This window comes from Lissotriton helveticus, chromosome 4_1 (assembly GCF_964261635.1).
Source record: "Lissotriton helveticus chromosome 4_1, aLisHel1.1, whole genome shotgun sequence".
In the NCBI taxonomy this organism is placed as follows: domain Eukaryota; kingdom Metazoa; phylum Chordata; class Amphibia; order Caudata; family Salamandridae; genus Lissotriton; species Lissotriton helveticus.
In genome coordinates this window covers 446,316,816-446,340,581 of record NC_136063.1, presented here as the reverse complement: position 1 = coordinate 446,340,581, position 23,766 = coordinate 446,316,816, and the positions used below count along the sequence as shown (strand labels likewise).

Below are 23,766 nucleotides of genomic sequence, written 5' to 3'. Positions count from 1 at the left end.
CACCGACGTGCGATTTGTGAACAAGTAGTTGTATGTCTCCGCCGCGATACGGGCGGGGGGGGGGCCTCCCGGTCCACCGAGGCCGTTGCGCTTTCTCTGCTGTGGTGCGTCTCCGCCGCGGTGCGGGGGTGGGGCCTCCCGTTCCTCCGAGGCCGCCGCGCTTCCTCTGCAGTGGTATGGACGGCTCCAGCCCCCGTCAGTCGCAGCCGCCGGTGCAGCAACTCGCGTCTCTGCCGTGGAGCGGGCAGTGGGGGGGGGCCCTCCCTCAGCACCCCTATGCCGCTGTGAGTCCTCTGCTGTGGTGCGGACCTGTCATAGGACCATCCGCGGTGCAGGCTCATCAGGTTCTCGGTGCGCCAGCTGCCCCGTCCCAGCGCCGCGGCAGGGGAGTGTCCAGGTCTCGGTGCTTTGCAGGCACCAACCTCCGTCACACAGCCTGTCCCGTCTCTTCAGGCTCCCGGCGCCCCAGTCGCTCGGTCCCGGCGACGAGATGTGGGCGCCCTAGGCGAATGTCCAGTGGCAGGTCGCGGGGCTGCAAAGGCTCCAACCTCCGTCAGTCTGGTCGGCAATCCAGTTACTTGCGAAGATCCAGTTACTTGTGAAGATCCAGTTACTTTTGAAAATCCAGTTACTTGATGAGTATTCCAGTTACTCTTACATCTTCCGTTCCGCCGTGATGGTGGGTGCTAACCGGGATATAAGCCCTAATTGGGATCCCAAGCACTGGGAGCTCTTCACAGGAGCTCCTACCAAGCGGCCATCTTGGTCTTGTTCATGGCCATCCCCATGATATTGTGCAGTCCTGGCAATGAGTTCCTGATAGGATAGGATACATTGTCATCTGGAGGAGATGGCTTGGCTGGGTAAAGGTCTGGGTCATTATCTGCTGGAGGATTAATTGTGTAATCCATCCATGGATCTACTGGTAAATGTGTACCCCCATCATCAACATCATTGTCGTCATCATAGTGAGATTGTGGAGAATCCTAAGGTGCGATTTGCAAAGTATTTGAAGGTGGAGAAGGAGGTGGTGGAGGGGATGATGGTGGTAGATGAAAATGACTGGTAGCAACAGACTTTTTCTTTAAAGGGATCTTGTAATGAGTGTCCTCATTAGGAAGCTTGTGTTTCTGAGGTAGTTTGGTATGAAAATGACCAGTTTCAGGGTTAACCCTTTCTATGCTCATGACGGAGTGGTTCCGTTAGAAGCCACAGTGGGCGTGTGCTCATGACGGAACCGCTCCGTCATGGCACCCACCCATGGGGAAAACGCTGGCACTCCCTCATGGGCAGCCCATCCTGCCCCCACAAATGGGGATGGCAGTGGAAGAGTTTCCGCTGCCACCCCGACCCCCCCGGGCAATCCCATGATGTAATCACTCGCACAGCGCACTCAGTCGTCATCAGGAAGCCCTGGACGCGCTGAAGCCATTTGCTTCCAGGCGTCCAATGGAGTAGGTAGGTGTTTCTGCTCAGGGGTGGGTGGGGGCAACAGGTGTTTCTTTGGTTATCGAGGCATAAGGGGAGAGGAAAGAGTTTTTCCTCTCCCCTGATGTCCCTTGAAGGGCATTTGTGCTGCACGATCGTGCACAGTGTTGCGATCGTGCAGCAGAAATGCCCCCACTGGGCACCAGGGATGTCTTTTTTTTTGGCATGGAAGCGGCCCATTTATTTGGCCTTACTGCCCCCAGGAAAGGGGGGGGGGAGAAAATCCCACTAGGCACCAGTGATTATGTATTTATTGTATGGAAGCAACCCCTTGGGCAAGGGTCGCTTGCAAAGGGGGTATAAAACAATGGATGTTTTTCTGTCCCCCATGGGGGCAGATCAGCCCATTTTTTTGGGCCTTTTCTGCCTGGAGGCAGAAAACCCCACTAGGCACCATGGATTATGTATTTATGATATGGAAATCACCCCTTGGGCAAGGGTCGCTTCCAAGGGGAACAAACTTGCTCAATGTTTTTGGCTTTTCTGCCCCCGGGGTGGGGGATGAGGGGCCAGAAAACCTCACTAGGCACCAGGGATTTTGTTTTGTTTGTTGTTGTATGGAAGCGACCCTTTAGGCAACGGTCACTTTCAAGAAGGTAACATTAACTGGATCCTAGGTTCAGTCCTGGGGTCTAAGCTGAAAACAGTTTAGCAAAAACTTTTTAGGTATTGTAGTGATTTTTCAGGAATAAAAAGCTATTTTAAAAGTTCACACTTAGAAACTTATCAACAGGAATCTGGCAATGTTATCCAACGGGAGAAAATTCAGGTTGCAGGTAAAGTAGGATCTCGTTACTTTTGTAATCCAGTACTGGTCTCCTGGGGCCAGCACTGGGGTCTCAACTCAAAACAGGTAAGTAACTACGTTTCAGTATTTCGTATGATTTTTAAAGAATATTTCTAGTTTTCAAAAGTAGACAGAAGAAATTTCATAGAAAAGCAGACAATGGATTCCTATGAAGAAAATAAAAGTTGCTAGTAAACCCGGTAAGGATTACTTTTGCGGTTCAGTACTGGGCTCCAAGGTACAGTACTTGCGTCTCCCCTGATCACTGGTGAGTACTTTGGAATTCAGAATTCGGGTGATTTTATATGAATATTTTTAGTTTCCAAAACTTCACACTTAGATTTTTTGAGTCAAACCAGTCAATGTTATCCAACGGCAGGTAAGTGAGTTATCGATTTCCAGGTGAGTACTTGGCTTGTGAAGTTAGGGTTCTGGGCATAGACTCCGGGGTCCCCCCCGGGTCAGGTAAGTACAGTTGGTTCACCCCCGGCGGCACAGGGGTGCAGAGGTAGTTAGGCCCAATATTATCCAATGAGGGAAAGGGGGCCTCCGGTTGGTGGTTGCTGGCTAGCAGGCCACGCGCCTGTGGGAGCTGGGCTCCTGGTCACTTGCTCAGGGCAAATGGGTAAGTAGGATAGGGTACAGGTTGCACTGCCAGGCGCACTTGGGCGGCTGGTTGCAGGGTGCTTTTGAGCCGTTGGGCGCTCAATGATATTCAATGAGGAACTTGAAAAGGGAACAAGGGCTGCAGGCTCGGGGACGGAGGATCTTTTGGAGCGACCACACTTCGAGGGGTAAGTTGGGGTCTTGGAGGATAGGTAGGCACCCAGGAGTTGGGCGTAGGGGGCCGTGGGGCGCTGGGTGCAGGGGTGTCTTTTGAGGTCGGGAAATCTTACCCCCTGCTGGTCGGGGCGGAGGGGTCCTCTGTCCTGAGGCTGTCTGGGTCATCGAAGAGGGTCTTTGGGCACTGGACTTCGGGTCCCAGTCGCAGGGGGACGTCCTCGTGGTCCTGGATCACTCGGGCACGGGCCGGGCTCGGCGGAGGCAGAGTGGGTTGGTCTGGAGCTTACTGGCTAGCACCAGGGGTGTTGTTGCAGCAGAGCCTCTGCTGATGGGAGTCCCAGGCTTTAAGAGGGTCAAGGCAGGCAAGTCCTCTGGGTGTCCCAAGGTTGCTGTCCGCAGGAGTTGCCGGGATTAGGCAGGAGTAGGTTCCACGATCGACAGGCCGGTAGGGCAGTGGTCAAGTCAGTTGTTGTCGTCCTGTTAGCAGCTGCACGGCGGGTTTTCTTCCTCTTGATCTTCTTTCTTCTTTTCTTATCGGGATCTGAAGAAGGAAGGTTCAGGGAGCCCCTAAATACTGAATTTAGGGGTGTTACAGGTAGGGCAAGGACAGGGACCAATAGGTCCCTGTCCTGGGGTGGGTACACCCCCTAGCCTGCTCCTGTCCTATGGGAGGGGAGCAGGAGCCTAGCTGTGATTGGGCAGGGCTCCCCATCTTCAAGATGGCCAGAGCCCGGGGTCGTGCTTCACCTCGTCTCCCCCACCTGAGGGGTGGGGTTGGCACATGCTGGCACCCCCCCCTTCCTGACGTACTTTTTCCCACCAGTCTACCCGCCAGAGTGGGGGTCAAGACTGGTGGGGGCCAGTTGCTGGGTACAGCAAATGCTGTGGAGAAGCTCACAGAGGCTGAATGCCTTTGAAGCTTCCCCCTGCCCATCCTGGGGGAGGAGACCTAGCACCTCGCCCAGGATGTGCATTGTTGCAGGCCCAGGAGAGCGGGGGGGCTCTCCACCCAGGGGTCCAGCAACATGTCTGCTGTGTGGCAGCCTATGCAGCCACTCAGCCCAGACGTGGATTGTAGGCTAGGTTTTCAGGGGGCACCTCTAAGATGCCCTCTGGTGCATTTTACATTAAATCCCACACTGGCATCAGTGCGGGTTTAATGTGCTGAGAAGTTTGGTACCAAACTTGTCAGTCTTCAGTGTAGCCATTATGGTGCTGTGGAGTTCGTAATGACAACCTCCCAGCACCATATCTTCTTAATGGTATCACTGCACTTACAGTGCCCAGGAATGGCCCTGGGTACTGTAGGGGCACAGGGCTCATGCACCTGTGCCCACACCTCTGGCATGGACACCCAGCTAGAGGGGTGACTGAAGTATACCAGGGCAGTGGGTTCTGTGGGCATGGCACACAGCGAAGTGTGCCATGTCAACTCTTTGTTTGGTTCTGTACTTAGACACTCAGCCTGCAAAGGCAGTGTGAGGATGTCAGGGTATAGGCCCCCTGAGGGTGGCACATTAAGTGCTGCAGCCCTCAGGGGTCTTCTCTGGTCACCATGCCCTGGGTACCTAGGGTGCCATTTACTAGGGGCTGACAGGTGGCCAGAGATGTCAATTGGGTTTTAGTTGTAACACATTTTTAGGGAAGGAATACAGGCCCTGGGTACCTGGTTGGCAGGAGCCCAGGGCACACTCAGTCAGAGCACATCAGCAGTCAGAAAAAAGTGGGGGCATATGAATGCAAGAAAGATGGCACTTTCTCACAACTAGGCTCCAGGGACTTTTTTTTATTGCAGATAGAAGCAACCCCTTGGCCAAGGGTTGCTTCCAAGGGGCTTAAGTTATGTTTATGCATTTTCTGCCCCACATGATCTGCCCGATTTTTTACCTTTCTGCCCCCAGGCGGGAGGGGGACAGAAAACCCTACTAGACACCAGTGATCTATTTCTTTTGCAAGGGGACACATTTCTGTCTGCTGTTTACTGCCCCACCTGGGGACCGATCGAGCTGGCAGAAAACCCCACCAGATCCCTTGGAAAAGATCCATTTTTCTCTGCCATATCTGAAGGCCCATCTGGCAGATTGACCATCTGGGTAGTGACATAGCGTGTTATAATGTTAATTGTTTTATTTATTCTGAATTGCAATTGCAACGTTTAATTTTTCCTTTTTATTCTAGTTCAAGGCTTTTGCTCTTTAGACTGATGTACCAGGTTGCGGTTTTGTTACTGGGGGTTCTGCAGTTTGTGTAGGAGCATGTGTTTGGTAGGAGACTTTTTTGTACTACTTACTCTAAATGAATTTCATTTCCCTGCATGAATGTGCTTTTTGCAAATGGTGTAATAATAGCAGTATGTTTGGCTTCTGTTTTTTGAGTGTCAAAATCTTTTTGCATTTGTACTCGATGTGTATTTTGTTGTCTTGTGAGCAATTGGTTTTGTTTTTTCTTTCTAGTGGGATATTGTCACTTTTTGCTGTGTCTCTGCAGAAACTTTGGCAAGTGACTCATATTGTTTTTGAGTATATAGATCTTTGTGCTAAAGCCACACTTTGTTTATTACTTATTTTGCACAGTGTTTGTTGTTGTTGACTTGTTTGTGAAGTCTCCTTTCTTTGTAAGGACTATGGCTAGCCGCAGGATTACTTCTCAGTAGGTTGTTGGTATGCTTTTTGAGTCTTCCTCTGACCATGGCTCAGGGACGGACTCTGCATCTGAGGCAGATGAGGCAGTGGAAGATTCTGGCAGTGAGTTTTCTGTTCACAAGGAATCATCGGATGATGAAGCCACTCTTAGTGCAGATGAAGTGCCTGTCTTAGAGGAGGACATTGATGTGCCGATAGTGCAGCAAAAGGCAGCTGGGTAGCACCCTGGGGCTGCAATGCCACCCATTGGAAGTGCTGACCTCTGGATTGCCCCAGGCATGGTGCAGTCAACATTGCCCAACTTTACTGGTGTTCCAGGGTGCAGAGTGGATACTGAAAACTTTTTGCCTATACATTTTTTCAGTTGTTTATGGACAATGTATTTTTGGCAGAGGTTGTCGAGCAGACTAATTTGTATGCTGCACAGTTTTTGAGGGACAACAGTGCCAGCCATAGGCCACACTCTAGAGCTACCCCGTTGACTCCCACAAATCTGGAAGAGATGAAGAAGTTCTTGGGTTTAACTTTTTTTGAAGGGATTGCTAAGGAAGCCGTTGGTGTCTTCATATTGGTCTACTCGTCCCTTGATGGCAATGGCTATATTTCCGGCAGTCATGAGTCATGATAGGTATTTGCTTCTGCTTCGGATGCTGTATTTTGTCGATAATGGTTTAGCGTTGCCACAAGATCACCCTGATTGTGACCGTCTTTTTAAGATTCGGCCAGTCATTGATCACTTTGTTGATCGATTTTCTGAGATCTATGCTCCAGGGATAGGAATAGCTGTGGATGAATATTTGGTCTTGTTCAAGGGTTGCTTGGTTTTTAGGCAATACATTCCTAGCAAGAGGGCACACTATGGAATTAAGATGTATATGCTGTGTGACAGTAGGACTGGATATATCTCTAATTTCAGGGTGTACACCGGTAGGGATTCCAGGATTGACCCACCTGGTTGTCCGTCCACTTTTGGCGTGACTGTTAAAATTGTGCAGGATGTTGGTACAGGACTTATTAACAAAGGTTACCATTTATCTGTAGATAACTTCTACACAGGTGTACAGTTCAGGGAATTGACCAAAGTGGACACTGTTGCCTGTGGCACAATCTGCTCAAACCGTAAAGGTTTCCCAAAGGAACTTTTTGTCAAAAGCTTGTGCGGGGATAGTGGAGTGTGTTGCGTAGCGAGGAACTTCTAGCTATGAAGTTATCAGAAAGGAGAGATGTCTACATGCGGACTACCATCCATGATGAAAGCATTTCACCTGTGACTGTTTGGGCTCAGGTTGCTGAAGTGCGCAAACCTGTGTGCATTGTAGACTATAATAGGCACATGGGTGGTGTAGACAGAGTAGATAAGAGGTTGGAAACTTACACTGCTCTTCGTAAGGCTTACATTTGGTATAAGAAGTTGGCTATCCATCTTTTCCACTTGGCAACCTTTAATGATTTTTTTTGTATTCAAGGATTGTTGTCCTGAGTCAATGATGATTTATGCTAAGTTTCAGGAGTATGTAAAAGGCAGCCATGTTGTAGTGGAACAGGCAAGTGTTCCTAGTGTTGGAGTGGTGGAGGATGTGGCTAGATTGAAAGATCACCACTTTCCTGATCACATTCCTCCCAGGCCTTCAAAAGACTTTCCCAGCAGGAGATGTAGAGTGTGTTGGCCAAGAGGTGCGTGGAAGGAGATTCGTATACACTGCCCCAAGTGTCCTTCTAACCCTGCGCTGTGTGTACCTGCTTGATTTAGAATGTACCACACTCAAAAAATAATTTTTGGGAGCATCCATGAGTGGTACAGTGAACTGCCTGGTCTCTATTGTTTAAATTTTTTTGTTCAGTTTCAAGGTTGGCATTAGTGCAATGTATTTATTTCAGGTTTGTGTTAGTAGATTTGTATCTATTTACAATTGGTTTGCGTTCTCTTTTTTGTATAAACAAACCCTAAATGTGATGGCGGTGTGTAGGCTGGCGATTGGCTGGCAGTGTGCGTAGGCTGGTGCCTGGCTGGGTGTGTGTGTGGACTGGCGCTTGGCTGGGTGTGTGTGTGTGTGTGTGTGAACTGGCGATTGGCAGGCAGTGTGCGTGGACTGGAGATTGGCAGGCAGTGTGCGTGGACTGGCGATTGGCAGGCAGTGTGCGTGGACTGGCGATTGGCAGGCAGTGTGCGTGGACTGGCGATTGGCAGGCAGTGTGCGTGGACTGGCGATTGGCAGGCAGTGTGCGTGGACTGGCGATTGGTAGGCAGTTTGTGTGGACTGGCGATTGGTAGGCGGTGTGCCTGAACTGGCGATTGGTAGGCGGTGTGCCTGGACTGGCGATTGGTAGGCGGTGTGCCTGGACTGGCGCTTGGCAGGCGGTGTGCCTGGACTGGCGCGTGGCAGGCGGTGTGCGTGGACTGGCGCTTGGCTGGTGGTGTGTGAGTAGTGCCTTGCTGCTGATCACTAAGCACACTGGTAGCCAAACGCCAGTCCACACAATCCATCAGCTGGTGTGTTTGCTGTGTCAGGTATGTGGGTGTGTGAAAGTGATGGGCCCTTGAATGGCGCGGTCTGCTGATGTTATGTTATGTTATGTTATTTGTATCTTTTATAGCACTCGGCTACTCAAAAGAGTGTCCCGGCGCTTTAATGACAAGCTGAAACGCTAAACACAACAAACAGATTTAAAAAAACAGGTCAGCGAAAACAGGGATCTAGGAGGCAAAGAGCCAGGTTTTCAGGCCCTTCCTGAAAGCCAACAGATTTGGAGTGCTCCGTAAAGTCAGGGGCAAAGAGTTCCAAAGTTGAGGGGCCCGGAGCTTAAAGGAGCGACCTCCCATGCGTGCCTTCCTCACACGAGGGACAGTGGCCAAGAACAAGGACTCAGACCTCAAGGATTGAAGAGGGCGGTAGGCAAAGAGCCTCTTCTGCAGGTATTTAGCCCCTGTTGCATAGAAGGCCTTATGAGTGAGCGTTAAGGCTTTAAAAAACCTCCTCTTGCAAATAGGCAGCCAGTGGAGCGACTGCAATAGGCCAGAGACTCTAGCTCGCCTATGCAGGCCAAAAATGGCACGCGCGGCCGCATTCTAGACCACCTGCATACGTTGCAGGAGATATTCCGGCAGGCCAAGATACAAAACGTTTGAGTAGTCCAATCTTGAACCAATCAAGGCCTGTACCGTAACCCTCCTGTGGTCCTCGGAGAGCAGAGGGAAAAACTTCCGGAGCATACGAAGCAGACCGAAGCAGGTGCCCGTAAGGGCAAGGACCTGTGATCTTAGGGTCAGACCATTATCGATCTTGATCTCCAAGTTCTTAACTAGCTGCGACGATCGCCCCGGAGGAGACATGCCAGCCGGCCACCATACCTGCCGGATTGACAACCGAAGAAGAGCACCTCTGATTTGTCTGAGTTGCACTTGAGGCTGTTCAGTTGGAGCCACTTAAAAACAGCACTCAAGCACTCACGTATGCTTTCTCCATCAAAACCCTCTCCTTTCCGGCAGGTAAAGAGCAGCTGGGTGTCATCTGCATAGGATACGATCTGGGCCCCAAAAGACTCGTCCAGAGCCGCCAGAGGGGTCATAAAGATGTTAAAAAGAGTCGGGCTCAATACAGAGCCCTGCGGGACTCCGACTCCCAATGGCGGCATCTCAGCAGAGCTAGAGGAGGCCCAGACCGTTTGTCGACGGCCAGCCAGGAAAGAAGTAAACCAGCTGAGCACCGTCCCCCTCAGACCGATTTCATAGAGTCTGACCAACAGATCCTCATGGGGAACTGTGTCAAAGGCCGCCGACAAATCCAGCATAATCAGCATAGCTCTGCCGCCCAGGTCCAATGTCTCCTTGATAACCTCGGAGACCTCCAGTAGTGCCGTCTCCGTGCTAAGATTCGGACAAAAGCCCGATTGGGTGGAATGTAGCAAGTCATGTGATTCCAGAAAATTAGAAAGGACGTTATGAACGTGCTTCTCCAGGGTCTTAGCCAGTGCAGGGAGTAGGGAAATAGGTCTATAATTGGCTAAAACCTCGGCAGCCAAACCGGGCTTCTTAATGAGGGGAATAACCATGGCCTGTTTCCACGACGACGGAACCACACCTTGACTCAAAGAAAGATTCAAAAGGGGGTTGACCAGCGGGTTAACCACTTCCGCCATCTTCGCCAAAAATTTGGCCGGCCATGGATCGAGAGGCGAGCCAGATTTAAGATTGGCCAAAAACGACAATGACGAAGCATTCAAAATAGGCGGGAAATCAGATAGAACAGGCCCTGGAGACACCGTGATGTGAGTGCTGTAATGCGATGGGCCCGCGGCTGGCGTGTGAATGGTTTTGTATGTGTCACACGAATGAAAGGTGTATGAATGGCCTGTAAAGAGGTTGGTGCCTTGTCGTAGCTTTATAGCTCACAAGCTGTGAGTCACTGGTTCAGTTTTTTGTCCTTTCAGTTATTGACAGTGCATTTCATTTTTGTGAAATCTCTTGTTAATAACATTTTATACCCTGAACCATCACTCACCCTCGTGCCAACCAGTATGTGTATGTGCTTGAGGAATATGTGGTTGTGCAGTAATATTTGTGTTTTCTGTCTTTCTCTGCCGAGGTGTACATTCCATCTAAGATAAACCTACCAACTGTAGATATTCTCGTAATCTAAACACTCAGGGGAATACATGGTGATGTCTCTCTCGTGGATCCAAACAAGTTATCTTACCCACAATGTCCTGCAAAACTTAAAATGTCACTGTCAAATTTTCCTTGCATTACTGTGCCATAATTTTCACAGTTCAGGAAGAAACAACAAATTTCCTACCACCCAGCATTTCCCCAAGTCTTCCGATAAAAATGGTACCTCGCTTGTGTGAGTGGGCCAAGTACCCGCGGCAGGAAAGGGCCCAAAATGTATTGCGAAGAAATCAAAATTTCCTATTTTGAAACAACCTGGTTTTGGAAGGGGGTTTGGAGGGGGGGGTTTGGGTCACTTTTTGGCCCAGGCACGGTGTGTAGGGAAACGTAAGTAAGACATAATTCACTGGACTCCCCAGGGTGACTAGTTTTCAGAAATGTGTGGGTTTGGTAGGTTTCCCTAGATGGCCGCTGAGCCCGGGGCCAAAAACCAAGGCCCCCCCCCCCTGCAAAACCAGGTCGTTTTATGACAGGTAATTTTGAAGTATCCACAATACGTTTAGGGCCCTTGCCTGTTGCAGGTACTTTACCCACCCACACAAGTACCATTTTTATCGGGAGACCTTGGGGAACGCTGGATGGTAGGAAAGTTGTGTCATCACGGTGATCCTACAACTTTCCCACAAAAAAATGTGCGAACATTTTTATATTTTCAGCAAAGTTTCAGGTTTGTAGGGGATTCTGGGTAGGTAAACGTTAGGTGAGCCACGCAAGCTATACCTCACTGGACTCCCCGGGGTGTCTACTGTTCAGAAATGTGTGGGTTTGGTAGGTTTCCCTGGATGGTCGTCGAGCCCGGGGCCAAAAACTCAGGTGACCCCCTTGCAAAACCAGGTTGTTTCAAAATAGGAAATGCTGATGTCTCCACAATACGTTTAGGGCCCTTGCCTGTTGCGCGTATTTGACCCACTCACACGAGTGAGGTACCATTTTTATCGGGAGACTTTGGAGAATGCGGATGGGTGGAATTTTGTGGATCCACGCAGATGCCAGAATTTTCCATCACAGAAATGTGAGGAATATTCGTTTTTTTGACAAAGTTTGAGGTTTGCAAGGGTTTCTGGGTAACAGAACCTGGGGAAAGGCAGACAAGTCACCCCATCCTGGATTCCCCATGGTGTCTAGTTTTCCAAAATGTAAAGGTTGGCTAGGTTTCCCTAGGTGCCGGCAGAGCAAGGGTTCGAAATCTACAGCTAGGCACTTTGCAAAAAAAAGGGTCAGTTTTCACTGTATAAATGTGGTGTGTCCACGTTGCGTTTTGGGTTGTTTCCTGTCGTGGACACTAGGTCTACCCACACAAGGGAGGTACCATTTTTATCGGAAGACGGTGGGGAATGCAGGGTGGGTGGAATTTTTTGGACCCACACAGATTCCAGATCTTTCCATCAAAGAAATGTGAGGAAAATGTGTTTTTTGTACAAAGTTCGAGGTTTGCAAGGGATTCCGGGTAACAGAACCTGGTGAGAGCTAGACAAGTCACCCCATCCTGGATTCCCCTGTGTGTCTAGTTTTCAAAAATGTATAGGTTTGCTAGGTTTCCCTAGGTGTCGTCAGAGCTAGGTTTCAAAATCTACAGCTAGGAACTTTGCAAAAAAGGGTCAGTTTTCACAGTAAAAATGTGGTTTGTCAACGTTGCGTTTTGGGCCGATTCATGTTGCGGGCACTAGACCTACCCACACCAGTGAGGTACCATAATATCGGGAGACTTAAGGGAACACAGAATTGTAGAGCAACTGTTATTACCTATTAGCTTTCGGTGCATTGCTGCCTATAATGCACATGTGGGTATGGGTATCCACAATTAAGGAGATGTGCAAATAGCTACTGTTTCTAAACTCAATAGTTTGTTCCCATTTCAGAAAAACATAGGTGTTTTTCATACCGATTTGTCACTTTTTATATTTTCTCAAATTAATTGCTATATACCCGGTGCACAGTAAAAAACCATTGCAAGATGCTGCTCAGTTATAGGCTCTGGGTTCCTCGGGTTCTTGGTGAACCTACAGGCCTATATATCCCCACAACCAGAAGGGCCAGCGGATGTAACTGTATATTGCTTTAAAAAATCTGTCATACTTGGAAGAAGTTACAGGTGAAAACGTTGGCACAAAACCTTGAAGGAGCTACACATATCACCCCTTGCTGAATTCAGAATTGTTTTCTACTTTTTAGAAATGTATAGCTTCCCATGATCTATTATTGCTTGCACACCCATGTTTATCATTAACTGGAAGGAAGTTGAAAGCACAAAAAATTGCAAAAATAGGCTATGTCCCAGTAAAATGCCAAAACTCTGTAAAATATTTTGGTTTTCTGACAAAAGTCTGTCAGTCCCTGAAAGCTGGAAAGATGGTGATTTCAGCACCACAAACCCTTTGTTGACACCATTTGCAGGGGAAAAAAGAGACACTTTCATCTGCAGCACTTTTTTCCCATTTTAAAACAAAAAAAAGAAAATTAGCTGTATTTTGGCTAGTTTCTGGGTCCCCTCCATGGGAATCAACAAACCCTGGTTACCTTTAAAATCCCCATGATGTTGGAAGAAAACAATGCAAATTTGGCGTGGATACCTTATGTGGTCAAAAAGTTACAGAGGCCCAAGAGAAAACTACCCCAAAAAAAATTAGTAGGGGGGGAGGGGGGTGATGAGGGGTTGAAGGAGGCCTAGCAGCGAAGGGGTTAATATAGTGTCTCCTTTGTTTGGGATCTGTTTTCGTCTCGTTGCCAACCATGGTCAGAAGCAGAGGCAGAGGTGGTGCCGATTGGAGAGTGGAGTGATTTGGAGGTGCAAGGGGCTTCCATACTCGTGTCACCTTGTCCCTGTGGCAGTTCTTCGGCGTTGAGGTCTATCTCGAGCTCCGATTTGGAGCCCTGCATGGAGAAGGCTTCTTCCTCCTCTGCCGCTGATGCCTCAACATTTCTTTACCGGAATCTCACCGAAGATCTCCAGCGTGTCTTCGATGCTCTGATGTTGCATCTCTCGACGTCGAGACCAACGATCGTAAAGAGGTTTCTTAGATCAAAACTATCTGCAAGCGTCGCAGTCTTCTTCCTTGTGCCCTGGAGACAAGCACAAGTTACACACCTGGTGTGAATCAGTGTGCGGATACTTCATGTGGCACCGAGGACAGAATTTGAACAGTGGCCATTCCTTCGACGGAGAGCTGAACCAATGCAGTTAGGCCCAAAGTCCATCCACGAAGCTTCCCGATCGAAAGTAGATTCCGTTCACCAAAACGATACGTGGAGAAGTGGGAAATGCATGCGAAACAATACCGCCGAGGGTAGAGAGGATTGCACATCGAAGTGTAGCCGAAGAACGGTTTCGAACTGGAGCGAAGCAATACACCTCTGAACTCAATGGCGGAACAAAACAATCGAACGATGGAGTCGATGACCATGCGCACTATCACCGAAAGAAGAGTCACTTTACCGCGTGACTAGGAAAGACTTCTTTGAAGAGAAACAACCTGCAAACATCCGGACCCAACACTAGATGGCAGCAGTATGCAAAGCATGTGTACAAACAATTGTTACTTACCTGTAAACAGGTGGTTCTGCAGTATTTGTGTCTTTCATAGATTCACATGCTTGAATATTCCCCGTCGTCGAAGTGGGAGTCCCACAGTAAATAAAATAGCAATAATGCTAAATATATATATATATATATATATATATATATATATATATATATATATATATAAACATAATACATAATAAAAGAAGAGGAAATACAACTGAAAACCTCCAAAACGATTCCTACATAGGAATTCATGGTAAAGAGAAAAACTACTTAGTCCAAAGTACAGCCAATCAGGCGCAAGCACCCTCTAAACCTTCTCCTCAGAAGCTTAAGCCCTCAGATTTTCGTAGCACCAAGAGACCCAGAGTGCATGAGGAGAAGAGTGCCTCTGAGGGGAGGAGGGTGGGTCGCATGTGAATCTATGAAAGACACCAATACTGGAGAACCACCTGTTTACAGGTAAGTAACAATTGTTCTTCTCCAGTATTAGGGGTGTCTTTCATAGATTCACATACTTGAATAGAATAGAAAGCAGTAACCTCCGTAGAGCTGAGATTGCTAGGCACATATCGAAAAAGCCAAAGACAGTAAAAATACAGTCATGTAAACATCATAGCAATCACAGAAAAAACACCAAGGAGGGGGGAACAGAGGCTCACCTTATTTGAAAAGATGACGAAGCACTGCCTGTCCCACTGCGGTATCCGCTTCATTGATTGCATCCAAACAGTAATGCTTGGTGAAGGTGTGCCTGCTGGACCATGTACCTGCACGGCAAATCTGATGAAGAGGCACACCTGCAAACAAGGCGGTGGATGAAGACATCGCCCTCGTAGAATGAGCCCTCACTGAAGACTGCAATGGTTTGCCAGCTTGTTGATGGCAGAAGGTAATGGCTGAAGAAAGCCAACGGGCAATTGTTGGTTTGGAAACTGGATGCCCCTTACGCAGTCATCCGTAAGCAATGAACAGTTGATCGGACTTGCAGAAGGAGGCAGTTCTGGCAATGTAAAATTTAAGGCATCGTTTGATGTCCAAAGAATGCAAGCGCTGCTCCGCCGGAGACCTTGGGTCCGGAAAGAAAGTTCGTAGGAACACAGGCTCATTCAGATGAAAATGTAGGCACTTTAGGTAGGAAAGAGGGGTTGGTGCGAAGCGCCACGCCGTTAGGTTTGAACTGTAGATAAAGCGGCTTGACAGTGAAAGCGTGAAGGTCGCTCACGCGACGAGATGAAGTCAAAGCCAAAAGCAGCGCAACCTTCCAGGTGAGGAATTTGATATCCGCCTTATGGATAGGCTCAAATGGTGACTTCATAATTTGAGATAGGACAACATTGAGGTGCCATGATGGAGGAGTGCGCCGAACAGGTGGGAACTTTCGGAAGAGCCCTTTGAAGAATTAACGTATGACTCTGGGCGAACAGAGGGAGGAAGAGCCATCGTGTCGGAAACGAGAGATTGCAGCTAGGAAAACTCTCAGGGTAGCATGTGAAAGTCCTGACTGAGCGAGACTTAAGAAGAACGGAAGAAGTTGCTCCGGAGTGGAATGGATGGGATGGACATTAGCTGCCACGCACCAATGACAGAATCTCTTCCACTTAAGTTGGTACGTTTTGATGGTATACGGAGCCCTAGCATGAGCAAGGATGTTCCTGCATTCCTGAGATATGTTCAAGTCTTCAAATTCAAGGTGCTCAGGTTCCATGCCGACAATTGTAGCGTGGAGGGGTCCAGATGGCACACTTGGCCCCTGTCCATCGTTAAGAGGTCTGGACGGGGACGCAGAGGAATGGGCTCGCACTGGGACAGCAGAAGCAATTCCGAAAAAAATGCCTGTCTGGGCCAACGAGGTGCGATCAATAGGATGTGGCAGGGCTGCCTCCGCATCTTCCAAAGCACCCGCGGTACTAACGGAATCGGCGGAAAAGCGTAAGCGAATAGATCGCACCAATCGATCAAAAGGGCATTCCCGCACGACCCAGGGTGGGGATGCCAACTTGCGTAGGACGGGCATTTTCGATTCTCCGGTGTTGCAAAGAGGTCTAGAGCTGGGCGACCCCATCGGTGGTACACAAGATTCAGAGTCGGCTGGTGCAGTTCCCATTCGTGTGTTGAGGAAGTAGACCTGCTTAGAGAGTCCGCCAGAATGTTGGAAACGCCCGGCAGATGGACAGCTGTCAAGGTGATCTGATGACGGAGAGCCCAATCCCAGATCGACTGGGCCAAGCGAGACAGGTGTGGAGACTTGGTTCCTCCCTGTTTGTTCACGTAGTGCATGCTGGTGGTATTGTCCGTTTGGATAAGCACTGAATCCCCGTGAACTACAGGTAGGAATGACTTGAGCGCTAGGAAGATCGCCATCAACTCTAGCCTGTTGATATGCCACGTGCGTTGGGGCAGAGTCCACTTGCCTTTGATGGATAGGTCTTGGAGATGAGCGCCCCACCCCTCCAGAGAGGCGTCCGTCGTGAGCGTGAGATCTGGTGCGTGAACGAGGAACGACGTCCCCGTCTCCAGATTGGTGGGCTGCGCCCACCAAAGCAAGCTTCTTCGCAAGTGGGCTGTGACAGCAACAAGGTCGTTGAAGGACCTGGAGACCTGAAGCCACTGTAAGTCCAGTTCCTCCTGAATGGGACGGGTTCGCAATCTGCAATTTGGGATCAGTGCGATACAAGATGATGCCATTCCCAAAAACGACTTTAACGTCCGAACAGAAACGGACTGTCTTTTTCGTATGAGGGAGACCAGACGAAGGATCTTCTGTCGCCGCTCGTGCGAGACGAAAGCTTTTGATAGTTTCGTGTCTAGGATCGCTCCCAAGAAGTTTCTGGTTTGCAGAGGCACCAACTGTGACTTTTCGACGTTGATGGCCAACCCCAGGGACTGAAACATCTGCTGACAAAGACGAGTGTCCTGACATAGTTGATGGTGGGATTGAGACTTGAGGAGGCAATCGTCCAAATATGGAAAGATTTGAACGCCTTGGAGACGCAGGTGAGCCACCACAGGGGCCAGTACCTTCGTGAACACACGAGGAGCTGATCGCAGCCCGAAGGGCAAGACCTTGAACTGATAGTGCGTTTGTCCCAGTTTGAAGCGCAGGTACTGGCGATGTTGTTGGATAATCGGGACATGAAAGTACGCGTCTTGAAGGTCTATGGTGGTCATGAAATCCCCGCTGGATAGAAGATGCAGGCTTTCCATTAATGTCAGCACGCGGAAAGATTGGCTCTTGAGGAATTGGTTGAGAGCCTTCAAATCCAGAATGGGGCGCCAATCTCCGGTCTTCTTGAGTATGAGGAAGAATCGAGAGTAAAACACCTCTCCTCTTTGATGTTTCAGGACCACTTCGACTGCACCCTTTAGAACAAGAAGACGGACTTGATGGTAAAGCTCCTTGAGGTGTGGAGGAGGCGGGCCAAATGGTGGAGTACGAGGAGGAATCTTGACGAATTCTATGGTATGACCCCGCCGTACAATGTCTAAAACCCAGCGGTCCGAGGTGATGGAGGACCACTGAGAATAAAACAGAGATTCGACCTCCAACACTTTTGGGATGACAAAAGTCATTGGCGCTTAGGAGTGGATCCGCGATAGGAGGACTTTCCCCTATAGGGTCTGGATGACTGCTGACGATTCTGCTGAGTGGATGCGTAACGCTGGTTGCCCTGATTGTAGGAGCGGTACTGTTGCCCTCCTCGAAAATTGGAAGAAGTGCAGCGTCCGCGCGCACCTCGAAAGGAGTGCTTCCGGAATTGCAACGTGCCCAATGACTTTGCCGTATCGGTGTCCTTCTTAATGGACTCCAGAGCGTCATCGATGTGAGATCCGAATAGCGATTCACCATCATACGGCATATCAAGTATCTTGGATTGGACTTCCTGCCGGAAGGAGGTGGATTTTAACCAACCCTGGCGACGGAGGGCAGCTGCGCTTGCAAGCAGACGGAAACCTGTACCAGCAATATCGACTGCACAGTCCATCATTTCTTCCGATGCTCTCTGCCCATCCTGAAGAATCTGCTGAGCGTCCGCCTTGGAAGCCTCAGGTATTAGATCTATTAATGCAGATATGTCCGACCACATCTGCCGGGCATAGCGTCCCAAAATGGCCAAGGCATTGGCTCCTCGAACAGAAGTGGAAGCCATGGTTGAAAACTTGCGGCCAATAGCGTCTAGGCGTCGACCCTCTCTATCGGGAGGCGCGGTGATTGGAGACGCTGGGTTCCGGGCTCGACGCTGTGCAGCTTGAGTTACTACTGAGTCCGGCTTAGGGTGAGAGATCAAGCATGCCGGAGAACCGGTTGGGGCCTTGTATTTCTTCTCAAGGCGCGGTACTTGAGCAGGTAACGAGTTTGGAGCGTGCATGAGTTTAATTCCCTCCTTCCAAACAAAATCGATTATTGGAATCGTGTGGACCTGCTTGTAAGGCTTATCTTTAAAATCATAGAGGAAACAGTCCTGCTCACGTTGCGATCTAGGTAATTTGAAACGCTGAGCCGCTTTATCCATTAGCAGATGAAAACTGGCGATATCTACAGGAGGCGAATCACCAGAGTTTCCTGGCTGAGGAGAGGGCGTCTGCATTCGGTAATCGTCCCACTCCGCCATATCTTGGTCGCCTGCATCCTTGTCTGAATTGTCAGGGACCTCTCCGTCCTCACGGTCTGGGACCGCCTCATCATCCGCATCCTGCGGATAAACAGTAGTATGGATTCTGATTGATGTCTGAACCTGAGGCGAAGTCGTGGGTGGTAAAGTTGGCGGAAGAGACGGTGGAGGCAGTGCAACGGCAGCAGGAGATTGTACAGGAGTACCTTGCGGCGTTGCTGGGAAACGACGGTTGTAATCATCCAGCATATGTTGGAGATTTGAGATCAAGGTCAATGGTATTGTAGCCATAGGTACTTGGACCAACTGTTCCTCAGGTTGAGACTCTTGGTCTCCGCCATCTTTGTCAGTGTCAGAGTCCTGACATTTGATAATCAAATCAGAGGGACTATGGGCTGCCCCAAACGTGTCACCTTCATTTTCAGGGTCAGTGTCATGCTCAGAGGTAGTGGCAAACATTGGAGAAGGTGGTTGCGGCTCTGGAGTAGATAACTGTTGGCACGGAGCCTTACTGCGACGATGGGATGAAGCAGCAGAGGATCCTGAAGTCTTCAAAGGCTCTAACGGCAATGAGGCAAAGGAAGCCGGTACCACCGTCGACGGTGCCGCCGACGCTATCGTCAATGGTGTTGTGTTGGCTGTCGACGAAGATAATTTTGAAGAACCCATCGTCGACGGTGTGGCCGTCGACGGAGTCGGTGTCAGGGTTACCGTCGACGGGCGATCCATCGTAGACGGCGCAGTCGTCGACGGTGCAGTTGTCGACGTAGGCAGAACCTCCGTAGACAGAGTCCTCGTCGATGGGGCTTTGGTCGACGGAGTCTTCGTCGACGAGACCTTGGTCGACGGAATCTTAGTCGACGATGAAGATTTCTTAGTGACTTTCGTCGACAAGGAATCTTTCTGCTTCGTCGACGAGGTGATGGGAATCGTCGACGAGACAGGCTTTGAAGGCAAAGAAACTCTCGTAGACGTGAAGGCTGTCGACGAGACCGTTGTCGACGAAGTAAAAGCTGATGTCGTTGTCAGCGTCGTCGTCGATGAAGCAGACATTGCGGTTTTAGTCGTCGGAACGCTCGTAGACGCTCCCGTCGATGACGGAACTCTTAGAGGTGTGGAAACACTCCTAGAGGCAGCAGAAAATGCCTGAGAGCCAGGTCTTGTGGGCGTAGTGGTAGTAGGAGTGGTAGGAGACACCACAGAAGCCAGAGGCAGGGCTAATTTCTTCTTTTTGAGGAAAGGAGATGGAAAAATCCTGTACACTACCACGCTTAGAGGCTGCTGTAGAAGGACCAGAGTGAAAACTTTCTGCATCTGACAGGGCAGAATCCTTGTCCTTTAGACGTTGGAGCCAAAGGAGAAGACGGCCTTCTCTGTCCTTAAGAGTCTTAGTAGAAAAAGTTCTACAGAACTTGCAGCTGCCCACCTCATGATCAGGGTATAAACAATAGATACACTTCTGGTGGGGGTCCTTCTCAAAAAGGCGCAGCTTCCCACAAGAAGAGCAAGGTCTGAATAAAGACTTCTTACTTGACATGTTGAGAAGAAAACTGGAACTTGAAGATTTGAGGCAAAGAACTGAGCAGAGCTCAGGGAGACTCCCTTCACACGACGTGCGGTAGAAAATCTGAGGGCTTGAGCTTCTGAGGAGAAGGTTCTAGAGGGTGCTTGCGCCTGATTGGCTGTACTTTGGACTAACATAATGATACTAATGTGTTACAAGTAGTTTTTCTCTTTACCATGCATTCCTATGTAGGAATCGTTTTGGAGGTTTTCAGTTGTATTTCCTCTTCTTTTATTATGTATTATGTTTTCATATATATATATATATATATATTTAGCATTATTGCTATTTTATTTACCGTGGGACTCCCACTTCGACGACGGGGAATATTCAAGCATGTGAATCTATGAAAGACACCCCTAATACTGGAGAACTACAGCGCACATGCCACGAACATAACGTTTCCAGTGTTTAGCTCTGGAGAGTCTAGATTGCTTGCTATCTGCACACTCCAAAATATGAAGCAATATCATGTTTGTATTTTCCTTTATCACTGATAATTTTCAATGCAGAAAATCCCGAACAGCAAAGAACAGTAAAGCAGGAAATACATGTCCACTCATATTACTGGAATTACTAAGAATTTTTCAAGTGTGCAGCACTTTCCTATGACAAGTGTACTGCATAGTCTTTTACACCTATGCACATAATCCTTTTACTAACAGTCTGCTAACAATATCAGATTCATCATTCCTTGATTATCATCGATGACATGTCTCAAGACTTTCCAGGTTGGACACTCAGTTTCCTCCTATCAAGTGACCTACCTTTCTTGCACGTTCAGGATTAATGGACTGGGCCATTTTCTAGATCTAAAAACTCCCATAGAAATGTTAATTTTAGCACAGTTTCATGTGTCTTTTAGTTTCTATAACAATTTGTTCAATATAATATTTAACTATTTAGTATACATAAGATTTTTGTCAGCTCTGTTGCTGCACACCTTGTGAAGAAAGCTTACATTTCACATGTGTGTTTTCTGAATTGCTGCTGCAGACAGACTGCACTTGATTTGTGTGTGAGTCATGCTTGCACTGCGGTAGTCCATGCTGGGTCTGCCCTGTTTGTGTGGAAAGATGTAACACTGCTGACTGTGACAGAGTTTTGTGAGACATGTTTGCCCAGCTTCTGCGCATGCTGTATTGCTTCTATGTGTTTAAGGTACACTTACATAGCTACTGCTTGTGCTGCACCCGTCCACACGGTACCAGTAATGTGTGAGTGATGTACCTATTATGAGTAGGGGACATTTGCATTTATGCTCTTTGAACCTGCAGAGAAAGTTTTCAAAAAATTAAGGTCAGTAACAAACCATGGAGTTGAGTAGAATGTAGTTCCCCGCTATTCGGTGTAAACATGAAGAACATTATGCAGCATGTGGAAGTGCAAGCAGTTGTGGGCAACACGTCTTTAGGGGCTAATGTATGATATTTTGAATACTCAACGAGCATTGTATCTATTCACTTCCAAATCTACTAAAGCTCCAGGAGAAATGATCGACTCAGTCTCTGGCTGTCCTCAAAGATGACCAATGGATGAAAACAAATAAACTGCAGATGTCAACCTTTAAGGAACTGAAATGAATGGGCACATGAAGCACAGTAGTTTATTTTGATAGTTACCATCACCAAATGGTTTTTAAAATAAAGACTTACCTTTAGGTGTAGGTGGCGTAAAGAATCTGTTTTGACTATGAAATGCCCCTCGTCCACCCCTGTTTCCCATGAAACCACCACGAGAAGATAGCTTTGGTGTTATTTTGGGTAATCTTTTGGCCAGGGGTAAGCCAATTGGAGAGGGCACATCTTTGCACTCTGCAGCAACAAAATCGTCCACGTGCATAGAGGGTGGCCTGCTTGTGTTCTGTTTTCTCTGACGGAATAAGTCGTGAGGCCGCATGCCCTGTCCAAACCCTCCACGACCTCTTCCTCTTGACGGTAGTCCCATATGAGCTCTCTTTGCAGGTTCTATGTATTCCGATTTCCCACTAAAACACAAACAGGTCAAATATAAAAAAATAGAAGAGACAAAAGGGACTTTTGCTAGGAAATATTGTCATATAGTCCAAATGTTGGTTCAAAGTAACTTAAAAATATATCCTTCTATGACATTCTGACAAGAACACACTCAAGTAAGAATACCCACACCAACCAGTCTCTGGTTTTACTTCCAAGTCACAATTAAAACATATATGCTAAATCATCATGTAGCAGAACTTCATTTTAGAGTCAGTGCCTGGATCATTTTGCCATGGAATATGAAAAACAAAATCTCAATTAGTACACATTCAAACCATTTGAACTCTCCATTATTCAAAAGTGTTAAACTGAAAGAGTTGTGAACCTTAAGTCATTTGACAACGAGATAGTTTTTTCAAATTGTTTTGTTTTTTAAACTTCACTAAATAACATAACACCGTGTGCTTCATTACAAACAAGCTGTGCATATACAGTCACATGATCTTCTGTGTTGAAGCACACATCTCCAAGATCCACATGTACTACAAGTGATCTAAGTCAGCACACCCTTTTTTTTTCTTTTTCAGTTTCACTTTGGCCCTCCAACTGATGTTTTCTCCTGTGTCACATCTCTCAGTCCTCTCTATAGCACTTGTGGGTTTAAAAAAAGTCGGCAACAATTCTCCCCATGTACACAAATCCACCTTCTCCTTTTTATTTGTTTGCACAAATTACAGTCTTATTTCTTCAGCTAGTGCTGATTCTGCCTGACTTTTAATCTGTTCACTTGTATGTTCTCTTATGAGTGCAGTGTATAACGAAAATAAGTCTATCACCCTATGCCAGAACCATGAATTCAGTAAGCAGCTATGATTAAGGAGGGGCATGCACTTGAATCAAAACCATATGATCCTTAATTTTCTCTTCATTCTGGAATAGAGTAACAATTGACCTATGTGAGCGTTTCTCTTGCTTCTGCAAAAGTCAACTACCTGTCGTAGCTGTATAGGTCTTGCATTTGATTGCACCCAGTCTGCCCTCTAAGCTTCTTATTTCTACAACCTAAGTCCTGGGTACCTCTCACAGAGACATCACACTGTGAACCGGAGTGTGTATCAGAATCTTACCGTTATCCCAATACCATGTATCTATTAAATGCAACATCAAACTCTACCAATACAACAAACATCCAATGTTTTTGAATCCATGGCACCCACTGGGAAGCGTATTCTCATGATTGTGCTTTTCCTTCACCCAAGTAAGTGTTGCAGCAGGGCGGGCATCCAGTAGCGCTGCAAGTACGGTAACGCAAGAACTCCCTTTAAGTAGGTTCGTTTTAAATTCTCCAATTTAACCTTCAGCCTCTTGTTGTTCTTTATATAGACATTCATCAGGTTGTTTAATTCCTCAACTACCCCTTTAGGAACCATTTACAAGCACCTCTGGAAAATGTGCAACCATCTGGGTAAAGGAACCATTTAAATTAGGGCTATCCTACTCAATACTGTTAGTGGAAAGGAGGGCCGGAATGTGATCAAGCTTCTCTCTCTCACACAGACCCTATGCAAATGTTGATTCAATGTTTCACCAAGGGTTCTATGCACGTAAATGTTTTCCAGTCCCACATCTGAGAGGTCCGCATCATGCCTCGCTTCCTGTCCCAACCCGGGCAACAGTCTTGACAGAATTTATGCATAGCTTAGAGACCGACTTAAATCTGCCTAGAGCATTAAATATCCAGGACA

General features: G+C 48.0%; 1 protein-coding gene across 2 annotated transcripts in view; it reads right to left on the bottom strand.

Moving 5' to 3' along the window:
* Positions 1–23,766, bottom strand: part of VIRMA (vir like m6A methyltransferase associated) — a 731,013-nt gene that overhangs the window by 113,523 nt on the left and 593,724 nt on the right. For both annotated transcript variants that reach the window (XM_078687022.1, XM_078687023.1), the window contains exon 23: positions 21,719–22,050. In XM_078687022.1, coding sequence (XP_078543148.1) covers positions 21,719–22,050 — 332 coding nt within the window. The remainder of the gene's footprint in view (positions 1–21,718; positions 22,051–23,766) is intronic.